Here is a 20404-nt window from a genome sequence, read left to right as displayed (position 1 = left end):
CCAAAAGTACACTGTGACTGCAGTTAAAATAGCCTACTGCTGGAAAGGAGTATTGGTAATAATTTTAGAATTAAACTTAGAGAATTGGTACCTACAGATACCTAAATATACAGTCACCTAGTCATACTTTTTTTGTGATTAGGGCTAAAGTCATCAAAAACCTTTCAATTTGTACTCCAGCACATTCAAATCCCACACTTGATCTCTTCACCAACAATGTGATCTGAGAATGTTCCTCAGAGCCAAACTCATCCTCTGAACTATCTACTGTTTGCTTTCTCAAACAAATCAGTTCCTGTGCTTCACATAAAATTCAAACACCTGCTCTTAAACTGATATGAACTGAGGCCACTATGCTTCAAAGTTGCATGAATTTATACTAGAGAAGAGCAAGGACTCTACAGTGACATTTTAAAATATCTTTTACACCACCTGAAGTTATGTTTATGACAAGATACTTATACTAATCTTTCATATATGTAAAGAGTACAGATGTATCTAAAGGTGTTCTTCATGGAGAAGAGAGGTCTTGGCTGTCTCTAGTACAATGAACTCTATTATTACTGAAGCAACTGAAATACTCGTTTAAATATCTAATCAATGACCAAAGAGGAAAAGACAACAAAGTCCCCCACACTGAATCCTCCTCCACAGATAATAAAAAAAAAATCCCTGGTAAATATGAATTTCATACTCTAAGAGAAAAATCTAAAATAAAGTTGCCTTCAAATAGAAATTCTCACATTCAAAAGAGGCAGCTAAACATACTTAATTGTAGAAAAAACCCAAATTAATAGTAATAAAGTTTTTATTCCTGGTCAGTAGTTTACTTATGTCCCCTGCTTCTTTCCTCAGTTTTCGGAGATGCTGTATGAATTCTACTTTATGTGCTGAGACACCAAGCTGTTTTCCAACCTACATAGAAAAGTGGTCCATGTTATCTTCTACCTTCAAAACTGTTCCCACAGAGCAACACAAATTACTAAAACACCTTCCAAAAGGATCAAAAATACATACTATTTCAGAGTAAAAATACATGATTTTTAATTCTTATTTTATTTGAAAGTCCACCTAGAATTAAAGGAGTGATCATCCTCCTATACTTAGCACTGGGGAGGCTGCACCTTGAATCTGGTGTTCAGTTTTGGGCTCCTCGCTCCAAAACGGACATTGAGGGGCCGGAGTGTGGCCAGAGAAAGGCACAAAGCTGGGGAAGGGTCTAGAGCACAAGTGTGGTGAGGGCTAAGGGACCTGGGGGTGCTGAGCCTGGAGCAAACAAGGCTGAGGGGAGACCTTCTGGCTCGCCACAACTCCCTGACAGGAGGTTGGAGCCAGGTGAGGGTCAGGCTCTTCTCCCAAGGAACAAGCAACAGGACAAGAGGAAACAACCTCAAGTCGTTCCAGGAGAGGTTTAGGTTGGACATGAGGAACAATTTCTTCCCCTAAAGGGCTGTCCCAGGCTGCCCAGGGCAGTGGTGGAGTCCCCATTCCTGGAGTGATTTCAAAGCCGTGGAGATGTGGTGCTGAGGGGTGTGGTTTAGTGGTGACCTGGCAGTGCTGGGTTAGTGGTTGCCTCAATGATCATACAGGTCCATTCAAACCAAAACGATTCTAAATTGGGCAATCCATTCACTACTGTACAATACAGATAATTTTCTTTCTTGGTGAAGGTAGGAAATGCATTCGCTGCTGAAGACTGAGCCACAAATTACAGCACAAAAAGCCATAGAAGTATGGTCTGCAAAAACAAAAACTGAAATTCTCAACTTGATAATTGAATTCTGAATTTCCTTTTAAAACAGTATGTGTAAGTCAAGAGATCATCTCACAATCCTCCTGTCAATACAACTGACACTGTGCACTGCAATGAACTACCATTGAAATTTTGCAATACTCCTGTAATTGCTTTTTTGTTGTTTTAACTTTAAGCAGCAAAAGTTTTGGAAAGAAAATATCTTTTCATCTTCTACAGTTTCAAAATAAAGCACAGCAAAACAACTGGACACGACCTTTGTTGAATTTCTTGCCTATGCTGCCAAAGGTAACTATGGTTTGTTCCTGCACTGATTATGAACTTTGGTAAAAAATATTTCACATCCATTACGAAACACAACAATTTTAGATAAGACATCTATTAATGAACCCCTACAGCTTCCAACATCTCAACACACCATGAGGCTGGTATGAGAAGCAAGGTAGAAAGACCTCACAGACCACACAGTTAGGTATTGATATGAGCATTTCAAATCACCTCAGTTAAGGTTCAACATGTAAATTAAAGCACGAACTGAACCACATCTCCAACCTCTACTTGGCAACCACAAAGGCCTCCTATGCTTTTTCACATCTCTGGCTACATATGGCATGCCCAAGAGCCAAATGCAAGCTTCCCTTCCCACAAGGAAACACAACACTTCACAGAACTACCTGGGCACCACGCCACATAAGAGCTTCTGCACATTGGAAAGATGAACTAACCCAGCAAGTAGCTCAGGCTCATCAGCACAAACCAGAAATAAGAGTGTCAGGGCTCTTGGGTTGCAGCTTCTGTCATTAACTGCTCAGAGGTACAACTCAAGAGTTTCACTCAACTCAAGTACTTTGTTACCAAAAAAAAAAATCAATGTCTAATAATTAACTCCAAAAGCAGATGAAATGTAACAATATAGTTTTCAAATTTAGAAGCCATTTAGCTACTCTAAAAACAGTTTTGGTAAACTCTACGGTTACTACTGTCAGGCAACAGATAGGAGAGCTGGAAACACTCTTGTTCTTAAAATCAGTCAAGAAAAATGTGATGGCAAGACAAAAAAAGTCCCATTTCCAGATCAGTGCCCCAAAAATGTGCCACAGTCAGACTCTGAGGGATACACAGAGAAGTGATGGGATCACTGCCTGTGATCATTTACTCTGAAAGGAAGTATGCACTGATTTTGAGACCTGAAATTTTTATATTTCCCATTATAGCAAGTGTCCAACTCTGTCTGACATTATTAAATTAAGTTCTAAACTAAAAGTACTAACAGCTTTATTTGGAATAACCCAGTAACTATTACTAGCATTTATCCAGTTTACAAACATTTGGGAAAAAAAAAAGGTTCACTCACCCATTAGATCATCATTTGAATAATCCTCAGCTTGAACAGGCATTTCTGCAAGTCAAAAGCAGACAAACAATTCAAACTGGATGATTCTCTAAGTATTTACAACAAAACTGCATCTTTTCTCTGATGCTCCAAACACTGACCTCTGAAGACAACTCTGTAATAACACTTTTGCAGAAGTGGGATGTAATTTTCCTGAGTTGAATTCTTCCAGGGGAAAGATTAAAACTTAAGCAGGCTAAGGAATAAATTACAGGACCACACAGTTTCAAAAATGATATTTTAAAATTCAGATACTGACACGCAGCTCACCCACAGTTTCACACTATAGTATGGGCTTAGAAAACATTCATATACTTATTATGTTGTCACCTGTAATTGTGAAATATTTTACTTCATAATCCAGTTCTTCTTAACTCCATGTGTATGTTTAAATTAGATGTGTCACTGAGTGCTATTACTAAGGGGCTTGGGCTTGCCAGAAAAGACTGTAACAGCCAGGATGCTGGCTGCAGAAAATAACAAGAATTAAAGAAAGGGAAATAGATTCTCTGACTCAGGAAGCCCATAAATAAAGTGCTCAAAGCTTGGGAGACACTTCACCATGTTTTATTTCTTAGCTGTACCCTTTCCTGAGTTTCCACTACTGACTGGCTGGGGGGAAACAGAACACGCCAAAGAAATTTTCAGCTTCAAATGACCTAATACAGCCCTTTTTAGCCAAGTAAGTTTTTCTGAGCTGGGAGCACTCTCAACTTCTAAAACTGAAGGGTTCTGTAAGCCATTAAAGTATTGTCATGAAAAAACTCAAGATGATTCTAAAAATACAGTTGTGTTTGTCCTTAAAAGAAAAAAGCTGCAGAAAAAGTTATGAACACAGTTTGGCTGAAGCATAGAATTCTATTCTACAATATTTATTATTCTCAATTTTTATTATTTTTTTTTTAAAGTAGCACCAATACAGAATATAACATACAAACCTGATTCCTCTGGTTCTGTGGCCACAACATCTTCTGGATGCTCACTTTCTACTGTTACAAAGAAAATCAGTGTAGAAAGTTACACAGGGTATATTCACAATTCTGGTTTTATTCCCCACCAGCCACTCAGATCGAAACAGCATCAAGCAACAAGAAAGGCTTAAATTGCAGAACAACCAACTAGATTAACTTGAGAGTAGAAAAAAGGTACTGAATGCATTTCACATACAAAAGGTTAGCTCCTTCTTGTTATTGGCTTCCACTCTATTACACAAGAGTGATTTTGATTAATTTGTTGTTTGTGTGAACCAGTAACACCTATTTCCACACTTATTTATGTGTGCGCCCACCGCCCAGCAGCCAATGGATCCTGGGCTGCACCCCGCAGCCTGGGCAGCAGGGCAGGAGGGGATCCTGCCCCTCTGCCCCACTCTGGGGAGACCCCCCTGCAGTGCTGGGGCAGCTCTGGAGTCCTCAGCACAGCAGAGACAGGGACCTGCTGGAGCGGGGCCAGAGGAGCCCCAGCAATGACCCGAGGGGGGAACCCCTCTGCTGGGAGCCCAGCAGGAGAGAGCTGGGCTGGGGCAGCCTGAGAGGAGAAGGCTCCAGGGAGACCTTCTGGTGGCTTTTCAGTGCTTAAAGAGTGCTTATAAGAAAGACGGAAAGACTTTTTACTGAGTTTACTTTTCTTGTAGTGACAGGACAAATGGTGATGGTCTTAAACTGAAAGAAGGCAGATTTAGATTGGATATAAGGAAGACATGTTTTACACTGAGGGTGGTGAGAGCCTGGTCAGGTTGCCCAGAGAAGTGGTTTATGTCCCATCCCTGGAAACATTCCAGGTCAGGTGGGCAGGGCTTTGAGCAACCTCCTCTAGTGAAAGACATCCCTGCCCACAGGAGGCAAGCTGGTTCAGATGATCTTTAAATGTCCCTTCCAAGCCAAACCATTCTGTGGTTCTATATAGCAAGTTTCTCTATTTTTTGTTTTGTAATTATATTAACAACTATAAATAGAAGAAAAAATTAAACTCAAACCTGACAGCTCCTTATCAACATGAGAATCTTCAATAATTTCATCTATAAGAAAAAGCATAAAAAGAAAAAATATATAATGACTATTTTGTTTCTTTCACATCTGATCTCAAAATGCACCTATTTCATCAAAAGGCTTTAAGATCACAATTACAAAATATATGTACCTGGCTCTGTGGCTTCATTCCCCTCCTCTGGAAGGTCCTCAACAGCTAAAAAAACATTCAATTCAGAGCAATAATGAAGTCAAGCTCTCGACTCGAAGTTTATGAAAAACACAGAATAACACAGCTAGCACACAGACATGTTTAACTGTGACCCACAAACTGCTATAAAACAAGAAGGAATTTTGAGGAACTCAAGAGAAAAAAAAGAAATTATGTCTTAAATTTTCTTCCCTGTTTCACTAAAGAACTGCTGTAATCATCAGGTATTTCAAAATTTTACCTTCTGAACACATGTTGTTTGGATTAAGACACAGTAACTTTAAAAATTGAAATTTTAAAGTCTTTCTCAGCATTATCAGTACTCCCCCTTTCATCTTTTGCAGCATCAACTCCATCTGGTAGACATATTAAAAACGAGACTTAAAAAACCCTGAAATACCTATAAACTTCAACTATAAAAATCTTTTTATTTGGATAAACATGCAATTCCTTGGTAAGTCCTACTTTCCTTCCTGAAGGACAATGAGTAAGTTTTTCAACTTAAATGACAGATTCTTCCATCGAAAAATATTATTTCTTTGAATATGGTACCTTTTAACTCATTTCACTGTCCTCTCAAGCTTATGATGACAAATATAGCTGGTATTTCAAGACAACAAAGTATAAAGGACACCTTTAAGATGAATCCTCAGGGATGGTATATTAAAAGAAGGTGCCTCAGTTCACAGTCATAAAACTCAGTTTATCACAACACCGCCTATAGTGTCTCAGCCGTAATTGGCAATATCTTGTGACTGAAGACTACACAGATTACATATATCAATATATACAAACAGCAATACTTAATGATTTTTAACTTGACTAAAACATTTCTCTGATGTTGAAAATATTTTCTATTTCAACAACATTTATTTGAGAGATGCTTCTCCTTCAATTACGTATGAAACAAAGATTTCCTAACATGCTCCATAAACGTGTAGATGTATATATTATATATTAAAACTATACACGTGATGGGATGAGTGTGGAAGTATATACACACCTCCATATACCCACATCTGTATTTGTGTATATATATGTGCGTGTGTATATTTACATGCATGTACACAAGTGTACACAGACACGTGTGTCAAGGTCCACACTTGTTCATCTCCATCTTAAGTCTCCGCCTACTTTTCATGTTTCGGTTCAGAAAGAAAAGAAAAATCAAGTTCCTGGGTGGTTGGTATACATTAAATATCCTAAACACTTGGTTGTTAAGCACCTAGGTAACTTCTTTACTGATACATTCAAAGCTCTTAAAGAATTTCTCTAGTTTTGGGGCTTGAAGAGATACAGACTCCTTACTGGAGACTGTAGTGGAAGTTCTACACAAAATTCAAGTACAAAATGTGAATATAATGCTGAAATTTCAGTATTCCATCTGTGTAGATAGAGATGCTTAAGAAAAATGACAGGAATAAAGCTCTCCTTCTGTACAATTGTTATAATTCACCAATGAGTAAATTCACCCTAATCTTTGAGTGAAGAGCCAGTGCAATTTTTGTAATTCTGAAGAAATAGGCTAAGAACATTCATTATTTTAATTTAGCTCTTTTATCTTATTCCACATATATGCCAAGTATGACAAAGAGGACCAATATGAGAATATAATCTATATGCATCCTCTACATGGTTAAAGAGCAATTGCTCACATATACAAGGAGTTGAAGATTAAAAAGAACAGACAAAAAAACCCTTCAATAAGAGTTTACAAACTAATGTGACTGATATCGAATATTGTCATACCTTGGTCTTCGTTATAATCACCAGGGATTCCATCCTCTGGTTAAAGAAGAAAAAAAAAAAAAACAGCATTAAAATCCATGGAATTTTAAGACTATAAATACATGCAAATAACACAGAGTCAAGTTATTCAGAAGGAAAATAAATATTCAAAACTATAGTATTTTACTGTATCAAAGTTAGCAGGAGGTCAACAAAGGTGAAGATTTCTACAAAATCCTGTAAGAAGAACAGAATCCTATTCTGGCATCACAAGATAGACTTCAAATAAAAAGATAAAGCACTATATCAGGAGGCTTTTATGCAGTTCATCTACAAATTACCTACAATTCAGAATGAAAACACTCATAAATGATTTTTATATATATAGCAAACTTCTATAGCGGAATTTGGGAAACCCCTTATTAAGGGTTCCTTGCTTAAAGATTTTTTTTTTTTAAGATTCTTCTTTCTTCCAGACACTTATCACACTAATTTCAAAGATCTTTGGCAAATGAAAATTACTTTTTATCCATAGAAACACATCTTTGCAATTTATAATACAAACATTCATTGTCCTGGAAATTTAAACCTCAAAGTATTCTGTCCATTTGGCTGACATGAAAGAAAAATAGTAACCATGTAACTCTTTGTATCTATAGCGGAATTTGGGAAACCCCTTATTAAGGGTTCCTTGCTTAAAGATTTTTTTTTTTTAAGATTCTTCTTTCTTCCAGACACTTATCACACTAATTTCAAAGATCTTTGGCAAATGAAAATTACTTTTTATCCATAGAAACACATCTATGCAATTTATAATACAAACATTCATTGTCCTGGAAATTTAAACCTCAAAGTATTCTGTCCATTTGGCTGACATGAAAGAAAAATAGTAACCATGTAACTCTTTGTATTTTTTAGAATGCAAATAAAAATATAGATGGAACAGTTTACTAAAGAACTGATGCCACCTATGAGCTCCAATGTCTTGTTTTTTTGTTGTTTGTTTTTTTTTTTTTTTTTCCCTGTTTTTTTTTCTGTTCTGGTTTGGTTTTTTTTTTTTTTTTGTTTTTTTTTTTTTTTTTCTTTCTTCTTTTTTTCTTTGGTTTGGGGCTAAACTTCAATGACACTTCAATAGAAAGAAATAAGACCTTGGACTGTACCTGTGTAATGTTCCACAGCATCTTCCAGTGTTAGTTCAGATTCACCTGAAATAAAAATATTTAATATTTTGCCTTCTTATCAAGTTTTCATACAACAGCTACATAGCAAAAATGAAGTTAAAAATGTCAGATTTAGCTCAAGAATAACAGAAGCAAACATACTGACTTAATACTACAATGCTTTGACACATCCAGGAGCTACACTGTAAGTCACATAAGATACTAAGTTCATACATACTTGTATTTAGGCTTAAAATCAGGAAGACAAATAGGTCTTTGACAATCCATTGATTAACCTATTAACCTGGAAGATTCCTGACAGAACAAGATCTTTGTGTTATGTACTGGATTCATAGAATTTTGTCTTCACAAATTTAATGGTAACAACTGCAAAAATCAGGCTTATTTGACATGGAAAAAAATGAGAATAAAATTGCAGTGAAACAGTTAACAGGACACATTACTTTGAAGCATGTTTAAGAAAAAGTGTAAGTGATGATATTACAATCTGAAGTCATGATAATTTACTAACCTGGAGCTTCTGGATCACTTACTGTCTTTTCCACATCCACATCATATTCATATGAAGCTGTAAATTAAATAAGAAAAAAATAAAAACTGTTGAAACTGAAAAGATGAAATATTTTTAATACTCTACTATTTTAACTTGCATCCATAATGTGTCTGTCAATAGCTAAATGTAGCTCCTTACTTGAAAATTGGCAAATTAAAACCTTACAAACACTTTCCACATGACAATCTAATGAAGGTGTTGGGCCACTCTCTACTGGTCCTCTGTTATACTTTCTGTATGAAAAAAAAAAAGATTCAAGAGATCTGTCTCCATCACTATTTTTAAGTTGCTCTTCTAGCAGCAATTAGAAAAAGAAAAGATGAAATATTTTTAATACTCTACTATTTTAACTTGCATCCATAATGTGTCTGTCAATAGCTAAATGTAGCTCCTTACTTGAAAACTGGCAAATTAAAACCTTATAAACACTTTCCACACGACAATCTAACGAAAGTGTTGGGCCACTCTCTACTGGTCCTCTGTTATACTTTCTGTATGAAAAAAAAAAGATTCAAGAGATCTGTCTCCATCACTATTTTTAAATTGCTCTTCTAGCAGCAGCAGTTAGAAAAAAATGTAATCTTCCCCTATCCTCAAAGTTCTAGAGTAACTTTTTACTCATGTGCAGGAGGAACACTGGTGATACACAGGAGATAAGAGCCAGAAACCAGACCTTGAGAAATATGTAAATTTGCTTCTGGCATCACTGATTTACAGCAATTTACTTTTTTTGCATTGCCTAGTTAAATATGTGGCTTATTTTCCTCTGTGACTACACTTCTTTGTGTTGTTATTAAAATACTCAGTATGATCCATCTGACAACACATGGTACTGAAGGTAAAGTAACTATCCTTTTACTCTGGAAGCATCACAGCTTGGATTCTAAATTGGGAACAGGAAGTCAGCAATCTCCCACAAAGACAGGAATAAGCAGTTTAGCTGTATCAAACAAAATTATTTTCCTGTCATATTTGGCATCAAAGAGGAGTTTAAAGTCCAGAACTAACAGTGAAACAAAGATAAGAAGCCAAATCCAAACAGAAATCAATGTCTAATGTAAATGGAGGAGGCTACCTGTATGATAAACAAGCATTATCTATCATTTATCTAGAATAAAATACTTATCAGATAACAGGGAAACTGTTGATATCCACCTAATGTCTTCAAAATAGGAAAGATGAGCTAATGCCATTGTACGTGGAATCAAGCACAACTTGATGATGACTACAAGCTAACCGGGTTAGTTCAGGCAAAATTCCAAAAAGCTTTGAAGATGAATTGGGGCATGCAGAAAAACAGCACAAGGATAGGTCAGAGTGAAGTCTCTCCTCAGTGCTGTCTCCTCCTCTGATACTATCAATGGCCATAAAGAAACAAAGAGTCGTGAAGGGAAGTTTTCAGACTGGATGCTTCTGAGAGGTGACAGGTTCCACGTGAGAACACAAGTTTTTGACTAATGCCAAGAGTAACAGGCTAGAAGAACCTTGGCATTGCAGACTCTACAAAAACAGTAATATAAGCAATAAACTCATTCCACTTTCTTAGACTGTACAACCACTGATCCCTTGCCTATCCAGAGTCCAATCATACACAACAGCAATAGGTAGAAAAGTAAAAATTGAGGTTTTTGAGCCAATGAAAGGGAAGTTCCCAAACCTTTGTGCATTCTTTTTAAAAACCATTTGCAATACCAAATAAGAGACAATCAGCTCAAAGTAAAAATATCTAAGACAATCAAGGATAGTTATTTAGAAAAAAAAAATAATCAGAATTATATATTCCTAAACCAGTCTAAACCTTTCTATTCTCCTTTCTCATATCATCTGTTACATTTTGGCTGAAAACCAGTATTACTGACTTTGGAAAACCAAAATTATACCTGGAGATTCATATGGCTCATATGGTTCAGGCTCCATTGCTCCAAGATCATCTGCCACAGCATCAGCATCTGAGAAACAAACATATATTTGCAAATTTTTAAATCAATACCAAAACCTCTGTAACAGAATACTATGTAAGAAGAGTTAAATTTCTATGCAGAAATTCTAAGCTAATTTCTTCTAATGCCAGCAAGATACATATATAGAGAATAAAATCTCTATTTCTGTAATTTATAGTTTAAATTTTTGTTCTCATACATGATAGTGAGAGTATGTATACACACAAACTACACTTATCTGCTCAAAAAAAAGAGATGACTCCACACAAATCTCTGTGTAAATGTAAAGAAAATAAAAAGGCAAAATGAATTTGTTCTAATAGTATCTTTAAAGCTTTCAGGGAAATAGAAGTAGAATTTCTCCTCTATTCCCCTACTTTAACTTGCGCTGCAGATGAATACAAGAGATGGAGAAACAAAGAGGTATAACTGATCCAGACTGAAAAGATTTACACTTCAGTTGTGAAGAAAGAATCACAGGGCACTCCCAGCAATCAAAACTTTTAGATGACATCCATTACAGGAGTTTTTAAAAAAGAAGTATTAATATATACATAGAATTTTCAATAGTGCAGATAAAACATTCAGAAATAGTCTTCCCTAAGTTGGATTTATATCATATGATTCTGCTTTAATATTCTGATTACAAATCATTTTTTTCATTCTGTCAATGCTGTCAGGCAGCACCTTCTTTATGTGAAGTTATGTTCTCAGCAGGACTTGCTCTTCTCTTAAAGACCCACATTGGAAGGAAAGTAGAGTGAGAATAAGTCTGTCTACAAAAGGCTGTGCTTACAAACATGTAAAATTTACTTTATTAAACTAGAAAGTCTAGAAGCAGACTCCATACACGTATCATAAAAGTCCCTCTCTTGGGGAAGATATACATACCTGAAGCCCAGAATAATTTGGCTGGTTGAAAGCAAATAAAGCACTAACTACACAAAAATATAGTTACCTGGATTCCAAAACACATGGCATTAAAGTATCACATTTTTATTATTTTTTAAAAAATATTTATTTGCTAAATAATCCTTGCAGAATTTCTACTGCAAATAGAAATTACGAGTCAAGTTTTCAATGACACATTTCATTCATCTGTTCTTTTTGGCAAAATTTAATTTTAAATACATTTAGTCATTCAGATACCTTTCTGAACTGAGTCTGGTGGCTCATATGCTTCTGGAATTTCGTTCTCTAACTCTCTGAGCAAGTCATCTGTTGTAGGAGCTTCAAAAGTTTCTCCATGTAGTTCTTCCTTCACTTGCCACTGGTCATTTATACTTTCATCTACATCTTCATGTCTCTCTCCTAATCAAAAATACAGACTGTTAGAGAATACAAACTCTTGGTTAAATTCTATTAGCAGCAAATATTCAGTTTCCAGCACATCCTTCATGTTTTTCAACAAGTCCCAAAGGGGCTGGGGAGGGGGACAGATGACTTGTCTGCACCTTCCAGCAGCACAAACCCAGAGCATCTGTGCTGACTAGCCAGGGCTACCTTTGCCCCCAGTAAAAGCCATCTCTTTTTATCCATTCCTGCATTTTACACCGTATTTTGAGGAAATTTGTTGTCAACTGAATGATTGGAGATACTGCTGCCAAACACCTCTGGGTAAGATGGCACAGTTTCAGGATTTGGCGACTCAACTTTCTGAGTTTTCTGGAAAGTAAATTAACTGTTTAGAATGTTTTGCGCAGGCAAAATTACTTTTAGGTTCATACCAGGACCAGCCTCTGAGATTCATCTAGCCTACTTAGCAGTGTTTAGAAATTCTTCAGGGATTTGTGAGTGTTAATGCATTACCAGGCTGGGAATGGAGACTTTCCTGGAGAACAGACTGAATTTCCTCTTCCAACTCTATGTCGGCATTCTTGTGCTCTAAAAGGATTATAAATTGCAGTGGTGGTAAGTGCAAAAGAAAAAGTCTAAACATTAGCTCAAAGCTTTAAGTTTTTGGGAGCCTCCATAAAGTTCTTACTCCTTTCCATAAAATTCAACAGAGCCTGACTTGGAGAAACTCTCCAAATCACACAATTACAAACACAATTTGGTTTTCCTTATTTTCCTACATGGAAAGTATAGCATCAATCACATCAGATTCATTCTGAAGATGAACTGGAAGATTTTACCTATGCATTTTCTGCACATGTATTTTTCTCAGTGGCAGTAACATGAATAACTTCAGACTACACTAACCAAGAATTCTCTTCTAAGCACTAAGATTTCATTAATGCTTCCTTCCATTACTTTCCTACAATTTAGGGAGCAGCACTAGAACATCACGTTGGCAACAAAATGTCACTTGCAAAAGGAGGGCTTGGTTGGCTTTATGAACAGGGAAAATAAATTCTAATATTACAGTATCAAGGTCTTCTAGTAATTTGTAGCAGAATGAATCACAAATGTATTTCATACACAAGTGACTGTCATCTAACACACCAGCCCAGGACATAACAGGAATTTGTAGGAAGTGCTGCCTTCAGATAAATGTCCTGGAATGAACACTAAGAAACCAAACAGCATAACACCATATCTGCATTTTTCAAATAAAAATCCAAAATGGTACCAGTTATGAAAAAAAACCCTAAACACCAAAACCCCAAGCAACAACAAACTTGATATATTTTATGAATGCTAACTTCAGTAAATGCAAGTCTTTTCAAACAAACTCTATATTCCACTTTACTGAACACGTGCTCCACATTTGTGGGTTACTCTGTTAGGTTGACATACACATCAGAAAGGATAAGTCTTTTTAAAGGAACAAGAGAAAAATCTGTGCTCTCAGGATAACACTAAAATGCAAAACATCTAAAATCTGATGTGTAAATATTTTTTCTTGAACTCCTCTTAAACCTAATAAATATTACTATGTGACTTTTAAGATGTTTATATGATTTTTTTTCAACAATAGAAGCTGTATCTATGACATGCTATCGGTTTTACTGGAAAAGCAAATATTTGATTCATCATATGAAGTTAGTTGGGGTGTTTTGGGTTTTGTTTGTTTGTTTTTTAAGGTGGAGTAGCTGTTGTTATTCTGACTGGCTACCCTGTGGTGTATGTATCAAAACCACAACTGTACATGAGCAGAAAGTTATTCTGCTGTGATATGGCTACACACAAATCTAAGACAGATCTATTTGTCTAACTAAAGAAATAAATTTGTATGCTAAGGAAACAGGATCAAAACTGCAATGAAGCAACATGTCTTTTGTTGCACCTATGGTTTACAGAAGGCCTTACCTGACTCAACATAGGGCTTCTCCGCAGGCTGGATGCTCTCCTCAGATTCTGGTGATGCTGGCTGTGCTGGGACAGATCTTTCTTTAAGGCCTGCATTTTTCAGTTACAAAGTTAACTTTATGCTCTTTTGGATGTGACTCAATTATAAACTAAGAAAGCTGTTTCAGTTAAATCAACCAATGTTAAACTCTCCAAAATGTATTCAAACAATCACAATTACAGGGCTGTCCCGATATACAGTGATAAAAAAAGACTAAAGTGTATTCAGATACGAAACATTTTTTGAAGACAAACATAAAACAAAAGGGGGAAAAAAAAGGACAGAAATTTAAGAACTTGTCTTTATTTCAAAGCAACTGAACAAATGACTACGCTATTGTCAACATCTATTCAGTATCCAGAAGGAAAAATAGGCAGCAGGTTTTTCTCTTTGGGCAAAAAGTATTTTGTATGATCAATTTTATACATTTTATAACAAGCTAATTTGAACTTTATAAAACATTGGGCAGAATGAGAACAGGTAATTTACATTAATATGTTAAAACTTAAAAGGCCTGATAAAGAAAACTGTAGCTTCTTCAAAATAATCTCAGTCTCCAGTTTGACAATGAAATTACTACAGGAAAAGTATGACTGATGGAATTTCATCATTAAGATGCTCACTGTCTATACCAATGAGTCTTTCTAGATCAAAACACAATGAAAAGAAAGCAGCCAATAACAGCAGTACTCAAGACCATGGTAAAAGATCAAGGTAACTCACAACCTTGAAAGATCACATCATATCTTAAGACACCATATCCTCAAGAGGAAATTTATTGATATTAACCTAATCACCTATCCTTCAGGAAGGATTCAAGCAAGATTTAAACAAGACAGGTTCAGACAGGGCATTAGAAAACACTCCCACCCCCCATGATGAGGACAGTGAGATCACAGGAAAAGGGTGCACAGAGAGGTTGTGCTTTTGCATCCTCGGAGGTTCTGAAGACCAGCATAACCTGGTTATGCCTCTGAGATGACCCCGTTTCAAGCACGATGTTGAAATCTCCCAAAGTCCTTTCCAAACAGAATTCTCCTATAAGCCTACATAATTTCTCCTAGGTTCATAATAAAGTGTAAGTTCCAAGGTCAATTAAGCTAAAACTGCCTTCTTCAACAAACACACACATGCACATGGCCCAAATCGAACTATTTGTTCCAGAGTTGTATGCACAGAAATCCATACACAAATAATATTTAAGAGAGCAGAGGCCACACTCTAATGAACACTCCTGTACTGCTAACAGTCTTGTGAACATAACTTTATATGGAACAATCTAAGTATTACATTTCAAGTCAGTAAAGTTTTTAAAAAAAGAAATACTACCGCATTACTGGACTCAAAGATATGTCAATACAAATAGGACAAATATGCCTCAAAACAATGCTGTGTAAACTAAAGCAATTTTATTATTTTATGCATTGTGAGAAAAACATTTATTCCATTACCCTATATAAGTAACGGAAACAAATAACAGAATTTATTCTACTTATGCCTTTTTGTATTATTTAAATTACATGAAGACAAGTAGTTAGGCTGTATCTAAAATTATTGTAACTAAGAGTTCACTACTATGGAGTCAAGATTAGAAGCCAGAAGACAAAAGCACCAAGTTTATGCTTCATTTTTTGCCAGTTTTCCTCTGTATCATTAAAACCCCTGAAATACTGAACAATATTATTAAGACTTACTTTCATCTTTTGCTATAGTAATATTAATGGCTACAAGAGGAAGAATTTACTTCTTTCTACATTTTTTAACTATATGGAGACAAACCCACTTATATTAGCTACTGTCACACTGCAGAATCTGAATGTGTGGAAACAGCCACCCTGCTTTCACAAACAGCCCTCTGTAAAGAAATCCTGGCATCCTCCAGGAACAAACATCTCCAATTGCAGCCAACCACTTGCTCTGCTTCACAAACAATAAATGGATTCAAAGTATTTCAGAAATTTGTAATATTTCACAGTTAACAAGCACTTAGGGTGTGTAAAAGAATAATTTTTTTTTTTTTTTTTTTTTTAATTTGTGTGGTGCATTTTTGAGCTTAAGTGGTAACTTGCCATGTGAAGTTGAATAACAAGAATATTTTGTAGAGATACACAACAGCACAGCAGATCTCTGGGGCAAAAAGTCTCATTTTATTGTGTGGGTAGCTTGGAGTGCTGCTTAAATTAAACAAACTTTTGGGGAAAAAAACCCAAACTTTCTTAGAATCAGATAAACTTTAGGTCATAGATACAACAATATTAAAGGCAAACTCATTCCAAATTTCACTCCCAGACAGTTAAAGCTTCTGTCGCATTAAGGGAGAAATAAAAAGGGATGTGCTACCATTCTTGAGAAGTGTGATTGGAGTGCTCCTCTGTCAAATACGTATTTTAACACTTATCAGAGCAAAGATGAACACATCTGTCATCAGCGAAATCTAAAAGAAAATGCTCATTATGCAAGTGCATTGATTAGATCTTCATTCAATCAAGTTTTTTTTTGCTAAGCAGTATAAAGTCTGTAACACAGGTCTTTTCCCTCCTTCATGCAAATATAAATATTTAGAAAATACCTTGGTGTTTCACCCCCGGTAATTATCACAGCTAGAATCTTATGCTAGTGTCTATTTTCTACAGCTTTCATTTCAGCTATTTTCCATAAATTTCCTCCAAAAAACCCAAACCCCAACAAAACAAACCAGATTATATCTTACTCTCTAAACACACCTTAGACCTCTAGGGATCAAAGCATCTTACAGAGACATATATGTGCTGTATCCAAAGCCTGAGATAAGTGTATTGCCAACTGCTACACACAAAATTTAAGCAAAACTACAAAGAGAAGCAATCTCCAGGACTTTAATCTTACATCAACACCACCACCACGCATATACCCATGTTCAATTTAACGCTTTAGTTTTGCTTTCTTTAAAAGAATACTGCAGTATAACAATAAATCTTCAAATTTCATTACAAATTTTGTGCTGAATCTTGAGCAGTTTTATCATGCCATTAATATTTCAATATACTAAACACAAAACTAAACCAGATTTAAAGTATGCTTGAAGTTATTGGCACCAATTTGACATTTCTCTTCGCAATACACATTGTTAGCAAGGCATATTAACTTATGGACACCTTGGAGTTTTTGATAGGTGTTCAAATGTTTTGAGACATTTTTGCTTTGTGTTTACAATGCCAGCACACGCTTAAGCTTTCAAAAAATTATTATATATAGCCTTTGTTCACACTTCTTTCCAGAAAACATTATCTTCTTATTGCCATCTTTACCACATTCATATAAATATGCCGAATTTTTCCACTGTTGAGGTCTGTTCCTCACTAGCAGGCCAGGAAATCTGCTTATTTCTTTTCTTTCTTGTCTTCCTTGGATGGATTTTTAGCTACCTTTTTTGTTTCTTTGTCTTTTCCCACCTGAATAGTACCGTCCTTTTCACTGGCTGATTTTTTGGTAGTCTCCTTGGACTTTACATTTTTGTCTAGGCCTTTTTCCTTTCCTCTGTCTCTTTTAGCCTTGTCAGAATCTTTCTTTAATTTATCCGTATCAACAGTTTTCTTGTCCTTTCGATCAGTAGCATCTTTTCCTTTCTTGGCCTTCTTTTTTTCCTCCTCATCTTTGATTTCCTCCTTCTTGGATTCCTGCTTCTCCCTTAATTTCTTGAGCGGTTCTTTAATAGCTTCTTTTACTTTTTAGTTTTTCATTTAAAAAAGAGGAAATGTTCAATAAGAGACCCATTCGTAGATAAGAAAACATGAATAACCATCTAAAAGCTTTGATCGAATTCATGTCTGTTAGATGCCAGTTGAAACTTGTGTAATTAACTATTTAAGCTTTAAGCACTTCAAACAAATTAGTTTTGACTTTTAGCAATATCTCACACCATGCAGCCAGCCAATAACTTCAGCTTACAGCAACTTCATCCAAATAAAGCATTAATCTAGTGAAAACCACACCTCTATTAGCTTACTGCTAATTAACTTCTGCAGAATGCTAACCCCAGTTTGGTCTGTGAGCATGAAAATCACAGGGAATTGGGAATCTTTGACAACAGAATGACAATTGTAGGATCTAGAAACACTAAGAGCATCATCAAAAAAAAATTTTTTTTTTAACAATTTCTCAACTGCAAATGAAAGTGTTATAAATGTCTACCACAACATTTTACTAATATTGTTAGTTCAGATTCAGCCAAGAGTTAAAAATAAATAAATAAATCACTCTATCTGGAGTATATAGTTTACAAAAATAAGCACACGGTAATTAAGAAGGAACAGCAATGTCTTGGTGAGTTAAATCAACTCCAAAAAAGTTAACTTTGTGTGACCACAGTCAGTGAAGACTAAGTAACATTTGTAAATTCATTCTCCCATCTTTACGTTTCCATATGTAGCATTATTAGCAATACTTTTGTTTGTTTTACTTTTGGAGTTGTAACGCTTGTGCTTATTTTCAGTTCCCGTTCGACTGTGACATGGTATCTAGACAGAACAGTCAGAACAGAATCCTTGACATTTAAATGTTCAAAATTTACTTCCACTTTGCCCACAGTTTTGAAAAAAATCCATTAGCACTGGCAGCATTTTTCAGAATAAAGAATTTTTAACTCAAAATTTAATTTTTTTTCCATTAAATCTCTGTACACATTATTTGTATTTAATCTCAAAATTAATACGCCTACATTATTAAAAAAACAATAAAGATTCTATATCACAAATACAACAGCTCTATTTTTATTCAGGCTTCTGGGAGAAACCACAGCCCTGAAGTAAAAAGCAGGCAAGCAATAACGTTTCTCCTGTACCAACTGCCTCTAAGCACTGTGTGACATCTCCATGGAGTGACCAATTCAACCAGACAGCTCAGTCCAAAAGGAATAATATCAGGTTTCCTTCTTCCAACTTTTTTGGCATAAAGCATTTGAACTATATCATACCATTTCCTCATGCTCATATCAAACATTGAAAAATAATCCAAAACTCAGGAATGAATGGTTAAGTGTCATTTATAACATTCTTGGAAACACACAAGTTGCAACCAAGTCATACTGAGCACAATGAGGAACAAAAGCTAAAAATTTCAACTTGCATGCAAGATCTAAGAAAAGTCACATTCAAATGAGCATGAGAATTACTCTCAGCACAAGCATTTTTTTCCTAAGGAGACCCGGAGTTACAAGCAATGTGCATTTTACAAATAGCACTAGAAAAAAACACATTAAAGCCCAAGTGCATTTAATGCAATGTTCTTTACACAGCTCCGTGCTGGGCGGAGGGAACTGAGCACAACTCAAATGTTAAAGCACCTGAAGAAGTACGTCTGGTATTTTGGTGTTTTGCTGAGGCTAATTAGGTTTTTTTAGTCTCCATTGCACTGAGTACATTTAGACCATTATGTCCTGTTCACACAGCGATGCAGTTATAAATAGATTTATAACAGAAGTCAGCTACAAGATGTCCTACTTGAAGCTTTTAGTTTATAAGTATCGTCACTGCAATCAATCCTGCAAAAAATACTAAAGGGGAAGTTATTGAACTTCTCCTAAATTTCTCCTCCCTCAGGAAAGAAATAGATGAAACTATTTAAGTACAGACTTAAGCAGAACTTAAAGGTGCACAAGTGGAAATTCCAATATAGCATCATGAACACACGAAAGATAACAAAAGGATTTCACACAGCAAAATCTGCATATACATCAGAACTTGCAATTAAACATGCAGAATATGAAGTTATCATAAGTAATTACTATTCAAACAAAAGAACTGTACAAAATTGCACAAACAAAATATAACCACTAGTTAGGAAAGCACTCACATTGCCATTATATTACAATGGGTAGGAAAAAAATCCCCCAATTTACTGAAAAATGGGGAGGATAATAGTTTGCTGCACCATTAGACAACACGTAGCCACCAGAGCTGTATTAGTAAATATTATTATAACCTGCACTCTACATTGGCAAGGCACATGCATTTCAGAAATCATTATCTGCATAAAGTTCCACAAGAAAAAGAACATTAAAAATACCTTTGACTTTAGTTTTTTTCTTGGCTAGCCCTCCAGGCTCCTCACCTGATTTGTTGCAAAATGGAAATAGGTTATGAATAGATCTGTGATGTTCAACAAACATGAGAAGATTTTCCAACCTGCCATACTATGTGAAAAGTTACCTCTATGGAGGAATACCAGTTGTAAACTGAACGAAAGCATCTGCAGCAACAAGACCACCACAAGCACTGAGATGCCAGACTAATTGTAATCCAAAAAAAAGTTCCACATTACCAGTTGTACACTACTTGAGATGCATTGTAACTTCTCAGAGAAAGCCATGGAATTATGAACAATATCCCAGCTGATTCCTCTACTAGGTA

The 20404-nt window shown here is 35.6% G+C and overlaps 1 protein-coding gene across 1 annotated transcript in view; it reads right to left on the bottom strand.

The window, feature by feature from the left end:
• The window catches only part of ASPH (aspartate beta-hydroxylase), a gene marked incomplete at its 3' end in the record, with an annotated part of 65417 nt that overhangs the window by 26405 nt on the left and 18608 nt on the right, over nt 1–20404 (bottom strand). Inside the window, 10 exon segments of the mRNA XM_008950306.1 lie at nt 3108–3152; nt 4085–4135; nt 5122–5163; nt 5286–5322; nt 6428–6477; nt 8216–8257; nt 10667–10735; nt 11876–12037; nt 12536–12610; nt 13979–14068. Coding sequence (XP_008948554.1) covers nt 3108–3152; nt 4085–4135; nt 5122–5163; nt 5286–5322; nt 6428–6477; nt 8216–8257; nt 10667–10735; nt 11876–12037; nt 12536–12610; nt 13979–14068 — 663 coding nt within the window.

Source organism: Merops nubicus, unplaced genomic scaffold (genome assembly GCF_000691845.1).
Source record: "Merops nubicus isolate BGI_N331 unplaced genomic scaffold, ASM69184v1 scaffold10622, whole genome shotgun sequence".
NCBI classification, from domain to species: Eukaryota; Metazoa; Chordata; class Aves; order Coraciiformes; family Meropidae; genus Merops; species Merops nubicus.
Note: the sequence above shows the minus strand (reverse complement) of the source record. Positions and strands in the feature narration are given on the sequence as shown.